Here is a 21,622-nt window from a genome sequence, read left to right as displayed (position 1 = left end):
ATCTCATGTTTTACGTACACTCCTTTTCAATAATAGGTTGTGCTTCATTATGTATTATAATACAAAGGTCAACCATTGGGGTCAAGTTGCGTCCACTATAATGATAAAAGTAAATGATGATTTTAGTACCTTGGATTCTTATCTAAACAAATAGTCATTTCTTATGGCAAAAGCATTGTGTATAAAAGATCCTAATTTTCTTATGACTGATTTATTTTCGGTTTTTATAAGTTCAATAAACTTTATCATATTCGGTCGTTTCCAGTATCTTGAACTAATAAATCGTTTCCTTAAATCAACATATAATGGACATTCAATTATAAAGTGATACTCATCTTCGAGTATATTACAACAAATACATTTCCTTTCATTTACTGGTATACGAATTGGTCTTGCCCATCTACCAGATTCAATATTCAATCTATGTGACTATACCCTTAATCTAGCTAATGACTGGCAGAACTTGCTTATAGTGAAATAATCTAAATATGGCTGAAATTTAAAAGATGCAATGTTCCTATAGAATAAAGCTCTACTTGAGTCATTAATTCTACTGTTCCAGTTTTGAACAAACTGATCTGTTATTCTTTGTTTCACTACATGTAAAAATAGATCAACATTACCAACATTTTGTTGGAGCCAAGCATCATAAAAACCTAATGTACATAACAAATTTCTTACTGAAGAGCACCAGTTTACCTGATTCGGGTTATCTTCATAATCATGTTTTAGCATAATATAAACTCGATATACATATTTGTTTTCTTTTGCATGTAGAATTTTTATCCAATACTTAATAACATTGTAATAATGGATACATTTATAGTTTGTTCTACCGAGTTCACCATAAATAAAATCATTTTGTGTCGTTTTCTTGACACCTAACAATTTCTTACAAAATTGAAGATGTACATGTACTCGTTCGATGGACATATCATTTGCAAAACCAGAAAAAAGAAAGGGAGATAAACACTCCCCTTGTCTTACCCCGAGCATACATGTATGTTCTTTGCTTAGTTGATTTAAATACTTTACTCTTGACTTTACAGATTCATACATAGATATAATAATGTCTAACATTTTACCACGTATACCTAATTTTATCATTTTATACCAAAGATTATCTCTTACAACGTAATCAAAAGCCTTGCTAAAATCCACAAATAGGGTAAAAAGTTGCTTCCCTTGATTTAAGACATGATTTATCAAACCATTTAATACAAAAACATTGTCAGTAGTGCTCATATTTGGCCTAAAACCGGCTTGGAATTCTACATAAACATTATACTTTTCCGCCCAACCTTTAAGCCTGTTATTTAATATACGTGTAAACAGTTTTCCTAAACAACTAAGCAAAGTATTATGCCTCGATAATTATCGACATTATTTATACTGCCTTTTTTTTGCAAAGGTATAACATATCCTTCAGTCCATTTTTCTGGAAAATATTTCATTTCAAAAATCTTATTGAATAATACAAATAAAACTGGTACAAGTACATCTTTACCAAACACGAAAAGCTCATTTAACATTAAATCAGGACCTCCTGATCTATTATTTTTAAGTATTTTTTGCGATGAAAATTAAAAGCATTTGTATATTTTATAAATGCGAATTGAACACTAAATCCTCCATAGCGTTATTTTAAACGACAGCAGATCTAGGTTTCGGCGTTTCTGAGTTCAACAATTAATTTTATTTAAATTGTCTTATTACAATCTCAGTTTTTTTTTGTTTTTTTTTTTGTCAATGTGAAGTTGCCTACAATTCATAGGCTTTGAGCTATAACAACTTGTACCGACAAAATCAGGCTAGCAGACGACAATATTTTCCGTAACAGCTTTCGAGTACTTACGGAAAACGGCGGAAAAAGCCGGATTTTTTTAAAGAAATGTTCACTGTACACATTAAAATGCAAAATGGACCAAACAAACCATTATTAAATTTTAAACAAATTACACATAACGAAAATTGAATAATTTTTCTACATTTTTAGGGGTATCGAATTTTTGATTATTTGCGGAAAATATCTCATTTTATCTGTTATATTTGAAAAAGTCAGTTTTTTTACCCGTTTCCTACAGAGTCTATATGAACTGAGGTGGGTCTATTTAAAGTAAAAAAGGACCAACCAAATATTAAAATATTTTTTTAAAAAAATATTCATAATATCCGGAATAAATTAAACTTTAATTTGTGGGGTTTCGAATTTTTGATTTCCAAATAGAACTTTTTCTATTTAAGTTTAAGTAATTTTTCCTTCTTTGTTTATATAGGCAAATTTATCGATTTTCCGATAGATCGATGTTACTAAAAGTTGGTAATGCCTAGTAAAATAACAGCACACTTGGTTTGACTGAGGTATCTAAAACCGGCAGGTGTCTCTATAGTCCTACACATGCTGTAGGATCCGTGTCCTGTCTTTCCCTGTTAGAATAGTTCATAAACCGGATCATTCTGATTCCTGCAAAAGATCCGTGTATATTATGTATTTGAATGCATCCAGTTTCGCTGTATATACTTTCTTTGCTTTTACAGCATCTTGCCTTCATCTGTAAGTCACTATTACCGCTATAGCAAAGGTTGAAATTAACGATGCATGGGGATTTCACCTTTTCAAGTAATATTGGCTGATTAAGTTTAACTTCTCCGCCTTCAAGTTGTAACTGCTGTAACTCAATTGTCTGTCTACAGTCAAGACCGTTAATGCTGATGCTGCCTGACAGATCAAGACGGAGGTTTTCTGGAAGCGCAAACGCATCCAATTTTTCCAACTCTGTAATGTAGTAATTTCTTTTTCTTGGTCTGTCGAGGGTTGTAAATTTTACCGCTTTATTTGCGTAAGAATCGTACTCAAACGTTCCAAGGTTTTCGCCAAAGCGAAGTTCTTTAACAAAGTGTCTTGGAAAGTGACTTTCCGGACCTTCCTGCGTGTAGATAGATTTGGTGTTTTTCAAGTAAGGACTGATTTCACCCAGGACAAAACCTAAAAGCAACACATTCCTTGATACGGAAACCTTAAATGAAATGCCAATGCTATTTGAAGGCCCAAGTTCTCCGTCTTGGGGATTTACTAGAACCGTTTCTTTCTCAGGTACCCGTGCTACGCAAGAATTGGTAGAAACATATATATCAGGAACATTGTTGACAAAAGCCGAAATATCTGCATATTCTTCGATAGAAAAGTAACCTTTTCTACTAGTATATTCCAGCAACGCTTTGGAAGTCATTGTTGGTAATCTCAAGTAGTAAAACGAGTCACCAAGCAATTTACGAATGTTTGTGCCATTCTCTTCCATCCCACTTCCTTTAGCTTTATTTTTCGACCATTTCTCTGCCGCTCCTAGAATGTCTTCCTCTTTGGCATAAAGAGTGTCACCTTTCAGAATGTACAGGAGACTGTCGTCCGATAAATTCATAAATCCCTCCGATTGCAGAACTTGTTCTGCATGATTGTCAATAAAAGAACAACATGTATCTTTTAAACTTGTAAGTTTGTAAAACGTTGCAAATGTTAAAGTTTCGCAAGCATTATCTGATGTAATAACGGTGGCCAAGTAGTCAGCGCAGAACTGTACAAGGCTTGAAACTTGGTAAAAGTGAGCCATTTCCAGAAGCGCAAAAGCATTTTCCTCACGCAATGTTACAGTGTCGCTGTATATGTACCTGTTAAATTCAAGACACATTGAGCTCTCAGTCATGGTACAATAACTGATGGTGTGCAAAAAACAAGAGGACCATGATGGCCCTATATCGCTCACCTGTTATCATTGCACTTGAGGACAAGAAGGTCCTCAGAAAAAATATCTAAGTCCAAAGGACAGGAACAACAAAGAGAAGAAATTTAACCAAAAAGAAAAAAAAAATTCTTACAAGGTACAGATATTTCAAAATACACCTAAAAATTGGAGGTACCATCCATGTTAAACCGCAGAAAAGTGGTCTCGGTTTTTCCCTACGGCCAATAATTAAAAAGTTACTAAAATAAGCTATTTATAGTAACGTAAAAGGGAAGTAATTAAAAAGAAAATTATTGTAAGTGAACAAAAGAAGGATCTGCTAAATAAATCTGTTGACATAAAAGAAATTTCAGATCAGTATCTTCATTAGTTGCGGAGATATACCCATTTTAATTTAAAATAAAGGGAGGTAATTTGACATAAAATCAGTACACAGTTATCTACCCTGATTGACTCAGTCCAACTAATGACAATAATGAAATTTCAAATAAGTCCTACAAGTACTTACTGATATAAATCCATTCTGATTACAATCACGGGAAAGGAACCAAGATCTTGTGGGGATACAAGTTGTGTGCAAGTTTGGTTAAAATAAAATCATAAAGGAAGCTGTTATTGTGCAGACAAGGTCAAAATAGCTAATTTTGGCCCTTTCAGGGCCATAACTCTGAAACCCATTATGGGATCTGGCCGGTTCAACAAAGGAACTGAGATCTTATGGCGACCCAAGTTGTGTGCAAGTTTGATTAAATTCAAATCATAAATGAAGCTGCTATTGTGCAGACAAGGTCAAAATAGCTAATTCTGGCCCTTTCAGGGGCCATAACTCTGGAACCCATAAATGAATCTTGCCAGTTCAAGACAGGAACCAAGATCTTATAGTGATACAAGTTGTGTGCAAGTTTGGTTAAAATAAAATCATAAATGAAGCTGCTATTGTGCAGACAAGGTCAAAATAGCTAATTTTGGCCCTTTCAGGGGCAATAACTCTGGAACCCATAATGGGATCTGGCCAGTTCAAGAAAGGAACCGAGATCTTATGGTGATACAAGTTGTGTGCAAGTTTGGTTAAAATGAAATCATAAATGAAACCACTATCGTGCAGACAAGAAATTGTTGACGGACGGACGGACGCATGGACGCACAGACTGACGACGGACGAAGGGTGATCACAAAAGCTCACCTTGTCACAATGTGACAGGTGAGCTAAAAAAACATTTGCATGCTCACACATATTTGTTTGTTTTTGGTTAAACGCCGTTTTTCAACAGTATTTCAGTCATGTAACAGCGGACAGTTAACCTAACCCGTGTTCCTGGATTCTGTAACAGTACAAACCTGTTCTCCGCAAGTAACTGCCAACTCCCCCACATGATCAGAGGTTGAGGACTAATGATTTCAAACACAATGTCGTTTATCAAATAGTCACGGAGAACATACGCCCGGCCCGAGGATCGAACTCACAACCTCCCGATCCGTAGACCAACGCTCTACCTACTGAGCTAAGCGGGCGGGCTTCTTACACATATTTAGACGAAGGAGCTAAGATTAATCTTAAACACATTTTAATAGGAATATGTTATATGCGCTTAAAATACTTTGACAAGAAGATCAGGTAAGATTAATAACTTAAATAAGTGACATAAATAAAATCTGAAAAGTGGATCCCTCGGAAGCACCGAGAACAAGGCAAACAGTGGAAATTGCAGACTCGGTTTGATTGAGTCTGTTCATGAGCAGTACTTAACGGAAAATGCAACACTTCACACGCCCCTATCACCGGCTTAAGCAGTATTCAATCTTCAAATCTAAATGAGTTGAAATAAATGATCCCGAAGGACCAGAAAATATAACAACACTGAGATAAGTCTGGAGACTTTTTACGGCCGCCATACATCACTTTACACCCACTGTTGTGAAGTAAATCCTAAAAAAGATGTGGCGTTTACCAGAAAAGTACAAAATATACAATTAAATACCATTTACCAATATTTAGGCGTAAGAAAATCGAAGAAGTTAAAATGTAACTTTTTATAATAAAGTAGAAGAGAACGAATCTAGAGAGGACGATGTTACAGCTACTTTTGTTATATATTTCTTACCTCAGTAATAAAAGAAATATGTCTTTTTCTGTGTCTTTCAGTTCAAACTCGTCTTTCCCATCAGCGCATGGTCCATAAAACATCGCCTGGAACACGGGGCTCCGTGCCGCTAGGACAATTTTATGCGCTTGAATTGTTTCTTCTTCCTCGTGATCTTTACAATGAAACTTGACATCAGTCCAGAGACTTCGGTCATACATTTCTTTCATGCAAGAAACTAAGTACCTCCCTTGCTGCCAGTCCTCCGATAATTGTTTTCCCATCCCCTGCCTAGCGTCGTTCTTGTCGTCAACTCCTTCCATCCTTATTGGTTCTTTTTCCCAAAAGCTGTCAAAAACACGGATTAATTATCACCGTTCCATTGAATATAGTATATCTGTAATTATGAAAAAATGTACAAATTAGTGAGGTTCATTTCAATGTTCACACAGTGCTTTTGAATCATTTGTCCCTTAACATTACTTGTACGGCTGCTGAAATGTCGGACTATTTCATCATATTTTTATAATTTAAAATCAGTGAGTAGCATGTATATTTCACACTTACACTACCCTTACAGAAGCAAGCCTCTGTGGCGTACATGCTTCGTATTTGCTGTGTATATGCCGCGAACACAGTAGTACGCCAGAGGAGTACATTTTACATACACCGCATGCCGCGTACATGCCGCGCACTATTTCGACGAATACACAGCATGTACGCAGGAGGTCACTAGTACACTTCAAGTACACAGCACAGACTCTGAAAATTTAAGGAGTACACTGCATGTACGCAGGAGGGACTTGTACAAGAAAATAGTACACTGCATGTACACCGCAGATACTTTGAAATTTGTACAGTACACTTCATATACGCGGGAAAGACTTGTACAATTTCTTTTGGCATTTATACTTAGTTTTTTTTTTTATAAGTTAAAGTCTGAAGTAAACTTCATATACACGGGAGGGACTTGTTCATTGTACTTTGAATTTTTTTAGGTAAAAGTCTGAAGTACACTTCATGCAGGAAGGATTTGTACATTTTTTTTTTTTTGGAAGCAAGAACTTGATTTCCGAGTAACTTTTATCTTAATAGCATAGAATAGTTCAGATTACCGGTATTCTGAACAATGAAAATTTGCCATTTACTATTTGCAATGTTCATTTGTGAAGCTTACATATTAGTGATTTCTGAGCTGCACCTTGCATGCAGTGTAAAAATATATTCTTTTTCATTTTGAATAAATCCTGGAGCTTTCTAACTTGGATAATTGAAAAGCCTTATTTGAACTTTGTTGCATTACATTTTGTAATACATGAAATAATTACCAAGATAATGCCTCAACAGTGCCCGAATGAGAAGAATTAAAAGCTCACACTGTTATTTGAATACTCTTAAGCAAAACACCATTCTATCATGTTTTATAAAGGCTTCAATGCTCATTATGTTAACTCATTAAGGCCTCACCAGATTAAAAAGTTGTTCATTGGATTTGCCGCTCGTATATTTTCAGAACGTTTTTGGCTAATTGCGCTTGCCCATTGGAAAAAATCAATCCAAAATTTTTTGGTGTGCTACTTTTTACAGACGTAAAAGTGTATAAATGCTTATATCATTCCAGTCCTAGATTGTTCTCAGATGGATTTTAATCAAAATAAATACATACTACGCACACATCGTCTATAATAAATCATAACACTTATATTTAGTTGCATTAAAGTTGTTTCCCCTTGATGCAGTTACGCCATTTTCTTCAAATGTTTACCAAATTACATGCTACAAAAATTGATTTATTTCATTGAAAAGTGGATGAAGAAAAGCATACTAATTTATTTGATAACATCAATCTACATTATTTTGGTAAGGGTAAATACTTATTGATGCATGTCACTTATCATTTTTCTGTTGTTTTTTTCTGTCCAAATGATCAGCATTTGCATACAAAAGTTGGTGGGGTAAGGAATTTACATTATCACATCAGTTTTGCCACAAGAGTACACAGCATGTATGCAGCAAGAGTACACAGCATGTACGCCGCAGGACTCGGGCCAGGAGTACACAGCATGTACGCCGCAGGGGTAGTACACCGCAGGCTCATTTGCATGTGAAAAGTGTATGTGCCGCGTACATGCTGCGTACTATTTCCCGCATACTAAATTCCTCCAGCGTACATTCTGTGTACTATGTAGTCCACAGCATGTACGCAGCAAGTAGTACGCGGCAGAGCTCATTTGCATGTCAAAAGTGTACTACAAACGTACTATCAGTGTATGTGCGGTGTATATCCTGCGTACTATTTAAAGCCCTTGATTTCAGTACACATCATGTACACATCATATACGCTGTATGTACACAGCAAGAGTACGCAGCAGGCCTTTTTCTTTTGTAAGGGTAGGAATAAAATTACAAAGACAGCGGGCTTAGGGAATGTAGTCACAATTTATATGCTATACTGTGAACAGTAGTCTCTTAATTAACCTTTAGCATGCTAGGTAAATTGTCGTCTGCTGGAAATGTCGTCTGCTAAAATTGTTAAGTTCATTCCATTTGCTCCAAAATTGGAAGAAATATTGTCAGAGTAGCAAACAGCTTGGAACCTGATCAGACGCCGATTTAATCCGCGTCTGATCTGGTTCCAAGCTGTTTGCAAAGGCTGTTAAATTCGCCTGCAGCAGGCTAAGGGTTAACAGGTTTTACTAAAAGGACTGCTAGACAGCCACGAAGAATCCAGATACAAAATGTTTCAAGATAACTACTTTTCATTACTTTTTTGGTTTCATTTTGTTCATCTGACCCAATTTTCAAAATGCTTTTTTCCAGATCTCTGATCGTGATAGGATGATAAGTGTATAGTTTAAAAAATGCGCTACACCTTAAGTCGATTCCATGCTCTTTGTTAATATTAATTAAAACATTTCCGTTCAAAAGAAATATAATATGAGGGTCCTTCAAAAAGTTACATTACAACCGGAATGGTTCAATAATTTTACATACACGGTAAGACAAAGTCGATAGCTATATAATCACGAAAGGTTACTCAAAGTCACGTAACTGTTGTGAAATAGTTGGTGGAAGGAGATGGGCGATTTGCGATGGAAGGTATTGCTCGTAGGTTAGGAATTTCACAAAGGAATGTTTAAACATTCTGTTGAAGAATTTAAGATTACACAAGATATGTGCATCTTGAGTTCCTCATTTGCTTACCAAAGATCAAAATGAAGCGATAACGCTGATCTAGAAAACTCCACAAACAGTTAAAAATGTGATAAATGCATTATGTCACACTTGTAACCTGGAGACTAGACTTGGGTTAGTGTTGACAATAAACAATGGAAAGGAAAATCTAAAAACATCCGACTGTGGCGGAAATAAAAAAGGGCAAAGAAAGATTTTCTCACAATATTCTTTTTTTTTGTAGCCCCGTTTTACAGCTGGTAAATCTATAACAGATCAGTTTTATGAAAACATAGTTTTTAATAATTTAAAGTTAAGAAGTGACCAAGTACTGGTCGCTTTACAATACATTTATCTATAAACTTTTTAATTGACACTCGTACATAAATTGCGTGTGAGCAGTTATAATGATTTTCTACCAGTAGATAATAGTCCATGCATCGACCGTGTTTTTGTTTTTGATATAAGTATTGTCAAAACTTGCTACATGCAATAAGTTTTATGCTTTTTGGATTGGTTGAAAAAATGTAGGGTCAATGAGATGTAAGCTGATTGGATAAAAAGGTTCTGTTTACAATCATAAAATTTGTGTCACAATCAAGCAATACAATGTTTTCTGTAAATTCTGGAATTTTTTTCAAGTGTCTGACTGAATTCCTGACTTTTCAATTGTCACTTTAGAATAGTAGGTGTCAGTGGGCATTTGGCCTCTATATTCCATTCAGCAGAGGGGGCAGTTGTGTATGAAGAGAAATTGTAAAAAATTGGATCGGTTAAGTCTATATAAAATTACTATTTTTTTGGTGTCTGACATGTTTCTTTATTAAAAGAAACACATTTCAACTGACATCTCTAAATTTTGGGGTTTATTACAGAGTCATTTCTTATAATGGAAGTCTATGGAAAAAACAATAGCAGTGTCTGACCTAAAGAGAATTTTCCTACACTTGTGAATTAACTGAAAGACTTGATTCTGAAGAAAGATTTTGTTATTGTACACTCTTCTGTTGGATTGTTTTGGGAGAATCAAAGCCTCCTGGGTTGCTCAGCAATAAAATTACAGGAATTACAGTAAGTAGATATTTTCAGTCATTATCACAATCAGGGGTGCTCAATATTGGCATTGTAAATATTTCAAACAGGTGATTGCATGTGATACTGGCAGTACTTTGTGTCTGCTTAGAGGCAGTAACTTCTTTGTGTGTAGGACATTAGAAGGGGTGGAGTGTTAAAATGAATGTATAGTTGTTTCTTTTCTTTTTTTTCATAGATCTTTTATTTAGGTCTCTGGGCAGACTTGACCGGTTATGGTTCCATGAAGATTTTATGACAAGATTGTAGAATAAACTTTGTACTGACAGTGCCAGAGTGGTTACTGGTGGAAACTAGTAAAGGTATGACACAGAAAAACACATTCTTTTAGGCAGGCATAGCTTTAAATTTTCTCCTACAACCTTCTCCATTATAAATGGAAACTTTTTCTCTTTTCCTTGAAGCACTGACAGTCTGTGGGACACTATTTTTGTCTTTTTTAATATCTCCTTTTATGTGACCACTGATAATGTTTAATTTATTTCAGATGTTTTTCACTGATTCTGTTGCTCAAAAGCTGAAATGGAAGCAGGAGTAACATTGAAACTTGAATATTAAGATATCTTAAAGCTTCCTACCCTAAAATATTTGTCAAAAATGTACTTGAAGGGACACACAACATTTGTAATATAGGCTAAAGGTCCATAATGCTTTAAATTTTTATCTTAATAACAGATGAAACAGCTTTCCAAATAGATGTTATGCGTACTTAGATGGTAAGAAAAACACCACTTTTGATATTGCACATGAACTGCTATAATTAGAGCATTAAAGGGAGGTAATAAAAACAATGAATTCAATAAAACATTCTAGTATATTCAGCAATATTCAAACCTTTAACAAATGTTAAAGAAAGTAATTATTAGAAATAGGATTTAACAAGAAATTAATGTATTTTATGTTCATTACAGAAATGTGGCCGCCATATTTTAAACAAAGGCATTATAAGCCTTTAACAAAATGATCTCTGGATAGGTTCATACATATCTATTTAAATGGCTTTCCAACATGATGTATATGTTTTATAAATTATTTCCAGTGCTGGTAACAGTGAGTTTGTAAAAAGAATGCCAAAATTGAACCTAGAAGTTATCAGAATTGAAATATTGGTACATATTAGAAGTGAACTATCTCCCTTGAATTGTTTGTAAATCTTATATTTCAACTTCTAATTCAAGGTGTCAATCCATAACGGATACCTCATAGCGCAATTTACAGTACCTCGAAGCGTAGGCATCGAAGCCTCGCAACTAAAAACAAGCGAGTTGTCAAGAACCACAGACGTAGTAAATAAAAGTTTGTTGTTTTTTCACAATAAATGTTCAGGAGTGTGCCTTCACGGAACTTGCTATATATATTTCTAATGAATACATGGCTAAAAATGAAACTTTTAACAATTGAATTTCATAAAATAGTGAAAACAATTGACAGGTGTAAGCTGGAGTGGCCGTGAACAGATGTGTTTGTCGAAGTAACATTTCTTCGACAAACACATCTCAAATTATAGAAGTCTCAGGCTGTAAAAAGTCTCCCCGTACTTGGATTCAATGTTGTTATATTTTCTGGTCCTTTGGGATCATGGAGTCCATTCAACATATGTGTAATAGAGTTCCGCTTAAGCCGGTGCTAGGGGGTGCGTGAGAGGTGTTGCACATTTCATGACCTCTCATGAACAGACTCAATCAAACCGAGTCTGCTATTATTCTTCTTGGTTGCATTCTGTGCTTTCAAAGGACCTTTTTACAGATTTGATTAAATAAGCATAATATACACAAATTATAACAATAACCATGTTTAAAAAGAATTACCATGCGTCACAAAGATTAATTCACGACAATTTAGATGTGCAAAAAAAAAAGGAAAGTCTGTCCCATAAAATAATATACATGTTCCAGATTTGGATAATAAGATAATACAATTATTATTATTATTATTGTTAACCGAATTATTCAACATTCACGCTCATTTGGAAACAAATAACATTAATTCAACAAAATTCTTGTTATTACAAGTAATAAATAGCTAAAAACTATTGTAGCATGAGAAAATTCTTCAAAGCACACTCAGTTGAACACAGACATATAATTATGAAGTTTTATGTAAGAACGAAGGAAGTGACAGCTTTGTAACTAAATATTTGTTTCAGGTAGTTCGTTTTAGGTTTAACAATAGAAAGATCCCTGTGTTCGGATGAACGCTGACTGTAATGATCATTATGTGCAAAATGTAGTAAATGTGAAATGTATATAGGACAATCTCCTGTTTTACATTTGTACACTAGTAATGAAATATGGTATTTGCACCAGTCCTGTTCTCAAAAGATAGCGCGTCTTTGCAAAGATGTAATTCTATCAGTGTCCGATTTATGACAAAGTCCCCAGACATTGCAACACTATTCCATGGTTGACATAATATATGCATTGTAATACAATAATTTAATCTCGTCTGTTAAGAAAAACTACTGAAGCAAAGATTTTGTGAATTAAAAAAGACAACAGAGAATTGTAAGACGAGTTTCCCTTTATATAAAACGCATTTAAAGTATGCAAGTACTAGATATTTACTAATACAGTATATGAAAATCAGTGTTTTTTCAGGAACGCATATGTTAGCATTTTTTTCTGTACAACATATAATATTAAGTCAATACAAACTGTTTGGTGAGTGAAATTGCTTAGGCCTGATTCTATATATCGTGTTTCATAGACTCTCAACACAGTCTTAAAATCAGACAAAACACGGCATTTTACTTATCTAAGTTTTTTACAGATTAAAGGAGTCCTGTGCCATACAACTTAAAAGAGTCCGATATCATATATTTTGGACAATTTACATTTGCGGAAACGACTCCCGTGCTTGTGAAAATACAGGAACCTGATAAAATACGCTTTTTCCTCGTTTTATGGAGCACTTGTCTGAATGGTCATTTAGGACTGTGCGTGGAACTAATTTTATAACTCTTTTACACTGTATAAAGAGGTACTTATACTGTATACTGCAACTACTATACTTTAACAAAATATTTGTCATGGTTTACATAATACGCCGTGATCTGGGCAATTTATTTTCGATACAGAACGTTGTCTTGCCCTTCGTTGCATTAAATGCATATCATATTACAACAAGAGTGGCAGGGTGTCCAGACGTTTCCCCCCCAAGACAGTTCCTCCCAAGACGTTTCCTCCCAAGACTTTTCCCCCCCATTTTGGTGGGGGGGGGGGGGGGAATTGTCTCAGGCTTTAGGACGTTTCACCCCCAAATTCATTTAAGCTATTAAAAGATATTATATAACATACAGGCTAATAGATATGTAATAAAATTTAAAAAAGTATGAAAATAAAATATAATGCAGCAATTGTTTTTACAAAACATAAAGGAAAATATTAATAAAGACCAATGTATAATAACTGCTATTGATCTTTAAATGTTAAAAAATAAATTAAAAAAGACTTAGTTTGTTAAAATTATCCAAGTTTTAATATTAATAATAATTAGTATGAATTGGGAAAAATACCAATTACTCATTATTTAGCCCATGATGGTTGTGAGTTACGTAGATATACATATGTTTGCACTCATTAAAAAGTTTTGTTTTTGAAGTTTGCTAAAATGAAATATGGATTATGTAAATTGGTTTCTTTGATGTATACATGTACCTCCTGAAAATGGTAGAATTTTTGGGTAGTCTAGTCTTAATGAAATATTTGTTACTCCATATTCCATTAAAATCATTAAATTTTAGAGTTGCATCACTTACCTTTAAATAGATGTTATGATCTGCTTTTCAGTGGGAAAAAAATAAAGAAGAAATTCATCACTTAACGTTCACAGTTAAATTCTATGATCTATAATTATATTTGAAGATGATTTTATTTACAAGAAGGACTTGATAATAAAATTTACTTTTCTGTCAGAAATTTATAAAAAAAATCTGAAGATTAAAATTAATGAAGTCTTCAATCTAAATTAAATGTTTGATTGGATTATCTCACATATATCAGTGTGACATTAATTTTATCACCTTTAGTAATTACCATTTAACACCTTATTAAGTGAATGCCGTGGATCCTTTTCTGTAATATTCATCAAGGGAATTGTCAGTACAATTTGTTTACACTCAAATGTTACTTTGAGAAATATCAATTAAATTGAAAGTTATATATTTCCCTGTTCACATGTTTCTGCTTATTTGTTCATTTTTAAAATGTGGGAAAAATATGTGTGCGATTCTACTTGCAAAATATTCAGTATTTAGAAATACATTTATACAGTACTCCTTTCTGAAAAGAATTAACATATTCAAAAAGAAGTTTTCCCCTGTGCGAAAAGGAGTTTTCTATATAATGGCATCAAATGTAACCAGGATATTTTCCTGTCATATTAGAATTATTATTTTTGTGTCTAAGATAATTTTGCCGACATTAGAATTTTATTGTAGTTTTCATATTATTACCAAAAAGCGTCAAAGTCAGTAATTTAAAAAAAATATAACTCCTTTTCATGAAAACATTTTTAATTTGTAAGTCAGTAATTTAAAAGAAATATAACTCCTTTTCATGAAAACATTTTTAATTTGTGATTTAACCATTTTAGTAATATTGTGTTGAAAAAAAAAAGCATTATATTCAGTATGCAGAAAAATATAACTCCTTTTTGCAAAGCATTTCTATATAAAAATACCAGTTACTCATTATTTAGCCCATGATTACATTGTTAGTTATCCAATATATATTTCAAGTAAAAACTCATTTATTATAATAATTATGTTCTAAGTTAACAGGTCAGAATAAAAAAAAACAACGTTTGTTTCACTCATGTCATGAATGTACAAATCATTGGGGACATTAATTAATAATATATTTGAGGCTCATAAGAAAATTAATGATATGATTCAATTCTCACAAATTAACGAATCAAATTCACAAAATGTGCAGGCTGATCAAGATCTGCACAGGTCGCAAAGGCAGAATCAATCATGCCCAGCATGATAAGGGTCAAGCCATTTGCTTTTTTTCAAAATTTGTTAGTCCCTTATATTATTAAAACCGCATTAATTTAAATTTTTAAAACAGATTGGACGGCACACAGTCATGGACATTTTTCTTGAAAGATTTTTGGTTATAATTTCTGCTAATAGCATACATGCACATGTTGTTATATATAACTGAGGAAAGTTTGATTGGCAAAAGCTCATTTTTAATTTTTTTCTAAATCTTGACCAGAAACATACATTTTTTTTCTACAAAAACTTATGTACTAAATTATTGATTTTCAATGATATCTGTATACAAGTGTCTTTATATTATGTAAATTGACTATTTTGCATTATTATTTTTTTTACAATGAGATTATATATAGCCCTAATCACTGCCCGTGAGTAACTACTAATTTATGTATACAATACATTGTATTATTATAATGATTATTGCTACAACAACAGTGTACTAGAAGTGAGCTAAGAACTTTTTCAAGAATTGGTATCTTTGAGGAAATTTACATCAAATTACATACAAATATTACATAATTTACATCATAAAAATATATAAAAATACATTAAAAAGGCAATTAATGATCATGATGATTTAATACTCTTTTAGCTTGGTGTTGCTCATAAATAATTTGAAAATGTTTGATTCATTAAAGAAATATATTCCATTAGAGAAGTAAAAACATCTGTAAAAAAGTCATACCCAAAATGTTAAATAAGTCAAACAAAATAATAAAACAAGATCATAAATGTCCAAAACTTTTATCTAAATCATTCAATATAAAAAATATCTCCTTTTTTTTAGCTTGTCTGATCTCAGGAGGAAATAAATGAAAATCTACGAGAGGCAGTTGACTTTTAAACGCTGGCGTTAGTTCTGAATTCTGTTTATATCAACTTTAAGAAATATGCCTTCGAAAGATATTGCTAGTGTACCATCACTAAATGAATAAGCAGATCAAGGACCATAATCCTTCCATATGTTTCGATAAGATTATGGCCCTTTATGTGTACTTAACAAAGATTTAAATTTCTTGGCCAAATGTTTTCAATGTCGCATCAATTTTGAATACCTTAGAAGCAATAGATATGATTTTTTTTCCTTTGTTCTTAGTAGTCTTATAAAACAAAGGCAAGGTAACGTCTCTCGGATCTCAGTTTATGAATATCTTTTTCCAGTTGTCAAGAAATTGATCAGTTCACACGATCTTTTACTTTATATTTTTTAAAAATGTTTTAGAAATAAAATGACCTGTATAATGTAAAATGCAGCTATATTTATTAATTAAAGTAAGCTATGCCTACCCGTCTCTTGTACTTCTGTTAAGAATAGCGTATGTATTTTAATAAGATTTTATTATGTTTTATTGTGACATACATATGATGAGACCTAAATAAACTATTGAATTGAATTGCAAACTGGTTTGTTGCCATAAATATCATAATCATTAAACACCTGTTTGTTTAATCACAGGTGTTAATTTAATCAAAAGGTGTTAATCACACCTTTTGATAATTTAAGTGCTAAACTAAGGAGTTCACATTTTTGTATCTGAGAATTTGCATCTGACTTGAACAAATTATGAACACCGATTAAAAAATCATGAAGAACAGGAACTGGAGTAAAAGATAATTTTTGTTAATATACTTGAAAACAATTCCACAGCTTTTAACCATATTCATTGAGTCCATATCTCAAAATAAATGATGAAATTAAGAGATATACAAAAATGTTGACTCAACAAGAGCTATATTTTTCTTTGAATGTCCAAATTATATCACTAAGTAATTGATGCAGTTCATTACAAATGTACACTTTATTTCAATACAATCCAAGAAATTGTTTAACTAAAAAAAGAAACAAATTATTTAAAAATTGGGGGTGAAACGTCTTGGGTATAACTAAATTGGGGGGAAACGTCTTGGGAGGAAACATCTTGGGGGGGAAATGTCTTATGGGGGAACTGTCTTGGGGGGGAAACGTCCGGTATTCAGTGGCAGACTGTCACAAAGTACGCCGGGCCCCGTCATCGAACTTGGCCTAATTCAAGGGCCATAATCCAAGAGTGCCAGGGGCGATTTGGCTGGTTATCAAACATAGCCGAGATATTATGCCCACAAACATAATCTGAAAGTTTGGTGAAAATCGGATGAAAACTGTTTGACTTAGAGAGCGGACGAGGCTAAATTCGCAGATTTCGAGTAATTCAAGGGCCATACCATGCTACCACAGAAAGTGACTTATTGCTTCTCCCTTAGAATTTCACAACTTCAATTGCGCATGCGCGGTGAGCACTTTACGATTGGAAGTTTTGTAGGCAGATCGCTTGTATGCCTGTTTCTCGTCAATTCGAGCTTTCTCATCGATTCGAGCCCTTGTGTTTTAGTAAAATTCATGCTCATGTAGCATGTTCTTCCATCAGAAACTTTTGTCATTTACATTTTATAATGCCTTGGAAAATATTAGTCATAAAACCACTGAAAAATTGATGAAATACCTATTTTAAATTTTTGCATCTAAAATTACTTATTTCAAAAGGAAATTACATAGTGGGTAATATTGTGAGCCCAAATTTCAAATTTAAAGCACCCCGAGCATATTTCGACTGTTGTAACGAGTGAACAAGAAGTCAAACTTGATAGAAATTTGCTTTATGGAAATAGAATATGCAAACATAAACATTTAATGACCTTCCAAACAGAGGGCTCGAATCGATGAGAAAGTTTTAAAATGATGTGGAGTTTCACCTCCTTCAGTCTCATGCAAAAAAGTACATATAAAAGATGATAACATTGTAATTCTTATTGCCCATTGTTAAATGCAAATATTTTTGCAACAAAAAACAACAAGAGCACCGCCTTGCGGGTGCTGACGCTCATCTGATTTTTTTTGTATAATAGAAATATTGTCCTACCCATGATTTTCTAAGTCTAAAAAGGGCCATCATTCTTGCAAAAAGCAGGATAGAGTTATGTTTCTTGATGTACAGTGTCCACTTATGATTGTGAAAAACTGTTGCAAGTTTTAAAGCAATAGCTTTGATAGTTTATGAGAAAAGTTGCCTTAAACATAATACTCAACCAAGAAAATGATTTTCTAAGTCCAAAAGGGGCAATAATTATTGCAAAAAGCAGGATGGAGTTATGTTGCTTGCTGTACAGGGTCAGCTTATGATGGTGAACAAGTGTTGCAAGTTTCAAAGCAATAGCTTTGATAGTTTAAGAGAAAAAGTTGACCTAAACATAAAACTTAACCAAGAAATCTGATATTTTTTAAGTCCAAAAGGGGCCATAAATCTTGCAAAAAGCAGGATGGAGTTATGTTTCTTGCTGTACAGGGTCAGCTTATGATGGTGAACAAGTGTTGCAAGTTTTAAAGCAATAGCTTTGATAGTTTAGGATAAAAGCTGACCTAAACATAAAACTTAACCAAGAAAACTGATTTTCTAAGTCCAAAAGGGGCAATAATTCTTGCAAAAAGCAAGATGGAGTTATGTTTCTTGATGTACAGGGTCTGCTTATGATGGTGAACAAGTATTCCAAGTTTCAAAGCAATAGCTTTGATAGTTTAGGAGAAAAGTTGACCTAAACATAAAACTTAACCAAGAAATCTGATATTTTCTAAGTACAAAAGGGGCCATAAATCTTGCAAAAAGCAAGATGGAGTTATGTTTCTTGCTATACAGGGTCAGCTTATGATGGTGAACAAGTCTTCCAAGTTTCAAAGCAATAGCTTTGATAGTTTAGGAGAAAAGCTGACCTAAACATAAAACTTAACCAGGCAACGCCGACGCAGACGCCGACGCCGACGCCGACAACCGCTCAAGTGATGACAATAACTCATCATTTTTTTTCAAAAAATCAGATGAGCTAAAAATTATTTAATTGAACAGGTTTACAAAAATTTGCACACCTCTAAAAGATTTAAGAGGCTCGAATCAAGGAGAAAGCAGCATAAATGCGACTTGATAATGATTTTATTTCTGCAATATTAAAATACTTGGGAGGTAATCCATCATCTGTCGAAATTTCTTTTTGTTTGCTGCTGTATTTATGAAAACTGAAAATAATTTCCAACTTTCTATGTTACTAAATAAAAGCAAAGGTTCATGGCCAAATTTGTTCTTAAAGAACATGTGTTTTCCACCGAAAAAATCACGAGTGTATTTATGAATTTTCAAGCGAGCGGCAATCGGCGGCCTCCGTATTTGTTAACATTAAAGGTCAAGGTCATTGAAATACCTACTTTGTCAGACTAAATTTGATCAGCTGTTTATGCAACTATTCCATGTCAGACCTCTCACTTTCTTATTTATATAGATAGGTTTCATTCATCCCCGACACTTTGTATAGCTTCTCGTAGCTGTCATCCTTTATTATTGTTTATTTTTCGTGAATTGGTTTATTTTAATAAATTAAAATATTTAATTATCGAGCATATAATTGCCTTACTGATAATGTGTGTAATTCGGAACATTTGGGTATTTTTCCTTCTTTGTAAAATCTTTTTTCATTGGTGGCAGTAGTCTGTTATATTCATACTGATTGGTCCAACCAAGTTGTTTTGTTGAGGCCCGGCCTCTGTTTGTTTTTTATAGTATTTGTCACTGTTGTAAGTGAATTTGACACAATCACACGTTTTTTCAATTAAACTTTTTGTAGTAGTTTGAGCGGGAAATAACAGGACCCGGAATATTTTTCAGTTTGATTATACAGTTATTGAAAGAACATTTACACAAAATGTAGATAGTTTGGAGTTAATAATATAGAAAAAATTGCCTGTAGGCAAGTCAGGCTAGGAAATTGGAAACTTTTATTTCTGTTAGGAGAATTGTGACAGTGTACAAACTTTGAATTCAAGATAATTTTGAAAGTGGTGGAACGTTGTTTTTCCATGATATTTGTGTAGAATAAGATTTATGGACAGGTCAGTAAGGTTTTCTGTTAAAATGGCCGAGAGGGAACAGAGGCGAAAGGAGAGAAAGGATTATAGGAAAATGCATGAGGGCATAGAACAAGTCGTGAAAACTGAAGAAGAAGGTAAAGAGACAATTTCGCCTGAAGGAGCTGGCATGATAGCGAGCGGTGGGGAAAATACGACAGACGAAGTTGCGATTACTAACCCTGACGGGGCCTCAGGTGAAGACAGGTGCTCTCTAAACGATAGTGAGAGTGATGACGAGGAAATGAAAACAATTAAACAACAATTACGAGAAGCAGAAGTGGAGAAAAAACGTCTCACCAAATATAGTGGACAAAAACAATTCAAAAAGGTGAAAGATTGCTTGCGGTACCTTTGACATGTATAAATGGTTCCCCTTTATGTCCAGTGAAAGCTTATCATAGAATGATTGGTTATATTCCTAGATCAATGTCCTGCCCGTTATTTATTTTGAATTCAGGTAAACCAGTTTTTTATAATACATACTTAAAGAAACTTCGTTCAGTCATTGAAATGATAGGTCTGGAACCTTCTCATTTTTCAACACACTCTTTTAGGAGAGGTATGGCTACTTTGGCATTTCAACTAAATCTTCCAGCTGACATCATTCAATTACTAGGCGATTGGAAATCAGACGCTTATAAGAAATATCTTTATTTTTCACTCACAGATAAGTTAAGAGTGTCAAAATACATTTCTGATAAAATACAGAGTGAGGGTTATGAGCATGAAAATTTGTAACAAATGTGAGTTATTGTGTCATGGATCAGAATCTTCTATCTTAAAAGGAGAAGATTATCTGTTTACAGTTGGATGAGCAGACCTTCTGGACAGATACCTTTGTCACTGATGTCATGTCATAAAGCTTCACATTTGGATGTAATTTAGTATATTCAAGGTCTATTTAATTATAAATAAATAAATAACTTGTTAATTTTAACATTATACAGCAGTAAAATATGAGTGGATAAGTCATGAGTCGGTATCTTCTATCTGAAAAAGAGAAGATTACCTGTTTACAGTTGGACGAGCAGACCTTCTGGACAGGAATTTTAATAACTGAATTCGTGTCATAGAACCTCATATTAGCATTTCAGTCTTGTATGAATACCAAGTGTACATAAATCGTCAGTTTAGAACAAGTGGATTATAATGGAGACAGAATTTGATATTATGATAGTTAAACATAATTATAAATGTGTTAAGGTGTGTTTTGATTTAATCCAGAATGAACATAAACAATGAGTGATTGACCTCGTGATGTTCACAAACGTTACAATGAATGACTGGAAAATATTTCATGATGATCACAATTGATGAGTGATATTGTAGTGAAAGTTGATAGTTATTTAATAGAAATTTTGAATTGTATGTATATAATTTTATATATTTCTTCATTTTTAGTTTTGTAGAGAGACATGGACTTACGCATCCCTGGGTTGTGAGTGTAATGATTAAATAGAAAATAGGTTTTCAATGACAATTTGACGAAACACATTGAATCAGTATTCTTTGGTATGTCACCTTTAATTCATGTGAGGGAGTGAAATTTACTTCTGGATATCAATTTGGTGCTGGTGCAGAATACATGAACATTGTTTAGGTT

At 33.5% G+C, this 21,622-nt stretch overlaps 1 protein-coding gene across 1 annotated transcript; it reads right to left on the bottom strand.

The window, feature by feature from the left end:
- Positions 1-756: 756 nt before the first annotated feature.
- LOC128557594 (BTB/POZ domain-containing protein 1-like) lies at positions 757-19,468 on the bottom strand. The gene is made up of 3 exons (XM_053545128.1): positions 19,321-19,468; positions 5,843-6,218; positions 757-3,666 (listed from the first exon to the last, which is right to left on the bottom strand). The coding sequence occupies exons 2-3, from the start codon at positions 6,142-6,144 to the stop codon at positions 2,385-2,387; spliced, it is 1,584 nt and encodes a 527-aa protein (XP_053401103.1). The 5' UTR covers positions 6,145-6,218; positions 19,321-19,468; the 3' UTR covers positions 757-2,384.
- Positions 19,469-21,622: the final 2,154 nt, after the last annotated feature.

The sequence above is a fragment of the Mercenaria mercenaria genome, chromosome 6, assembly GCF_021730395.1.
Source record: "Mercenaria mercenaria strain notata chromosome 6, MADL_Memer_1, whole genome shotgun sequence".
Classification (NCBI taxonomy): domain Eukaryota; kingdom Metazoa; phylum Mollusca; class Bivalvia; order Venerida; family Veneridae; genus Mercenaria; species Mercenaria mercenaria.
Note: the sequence above shows the minus strand (reverse complement) of the source record. Positions and strands in the feature narration are given on the sequence as shown.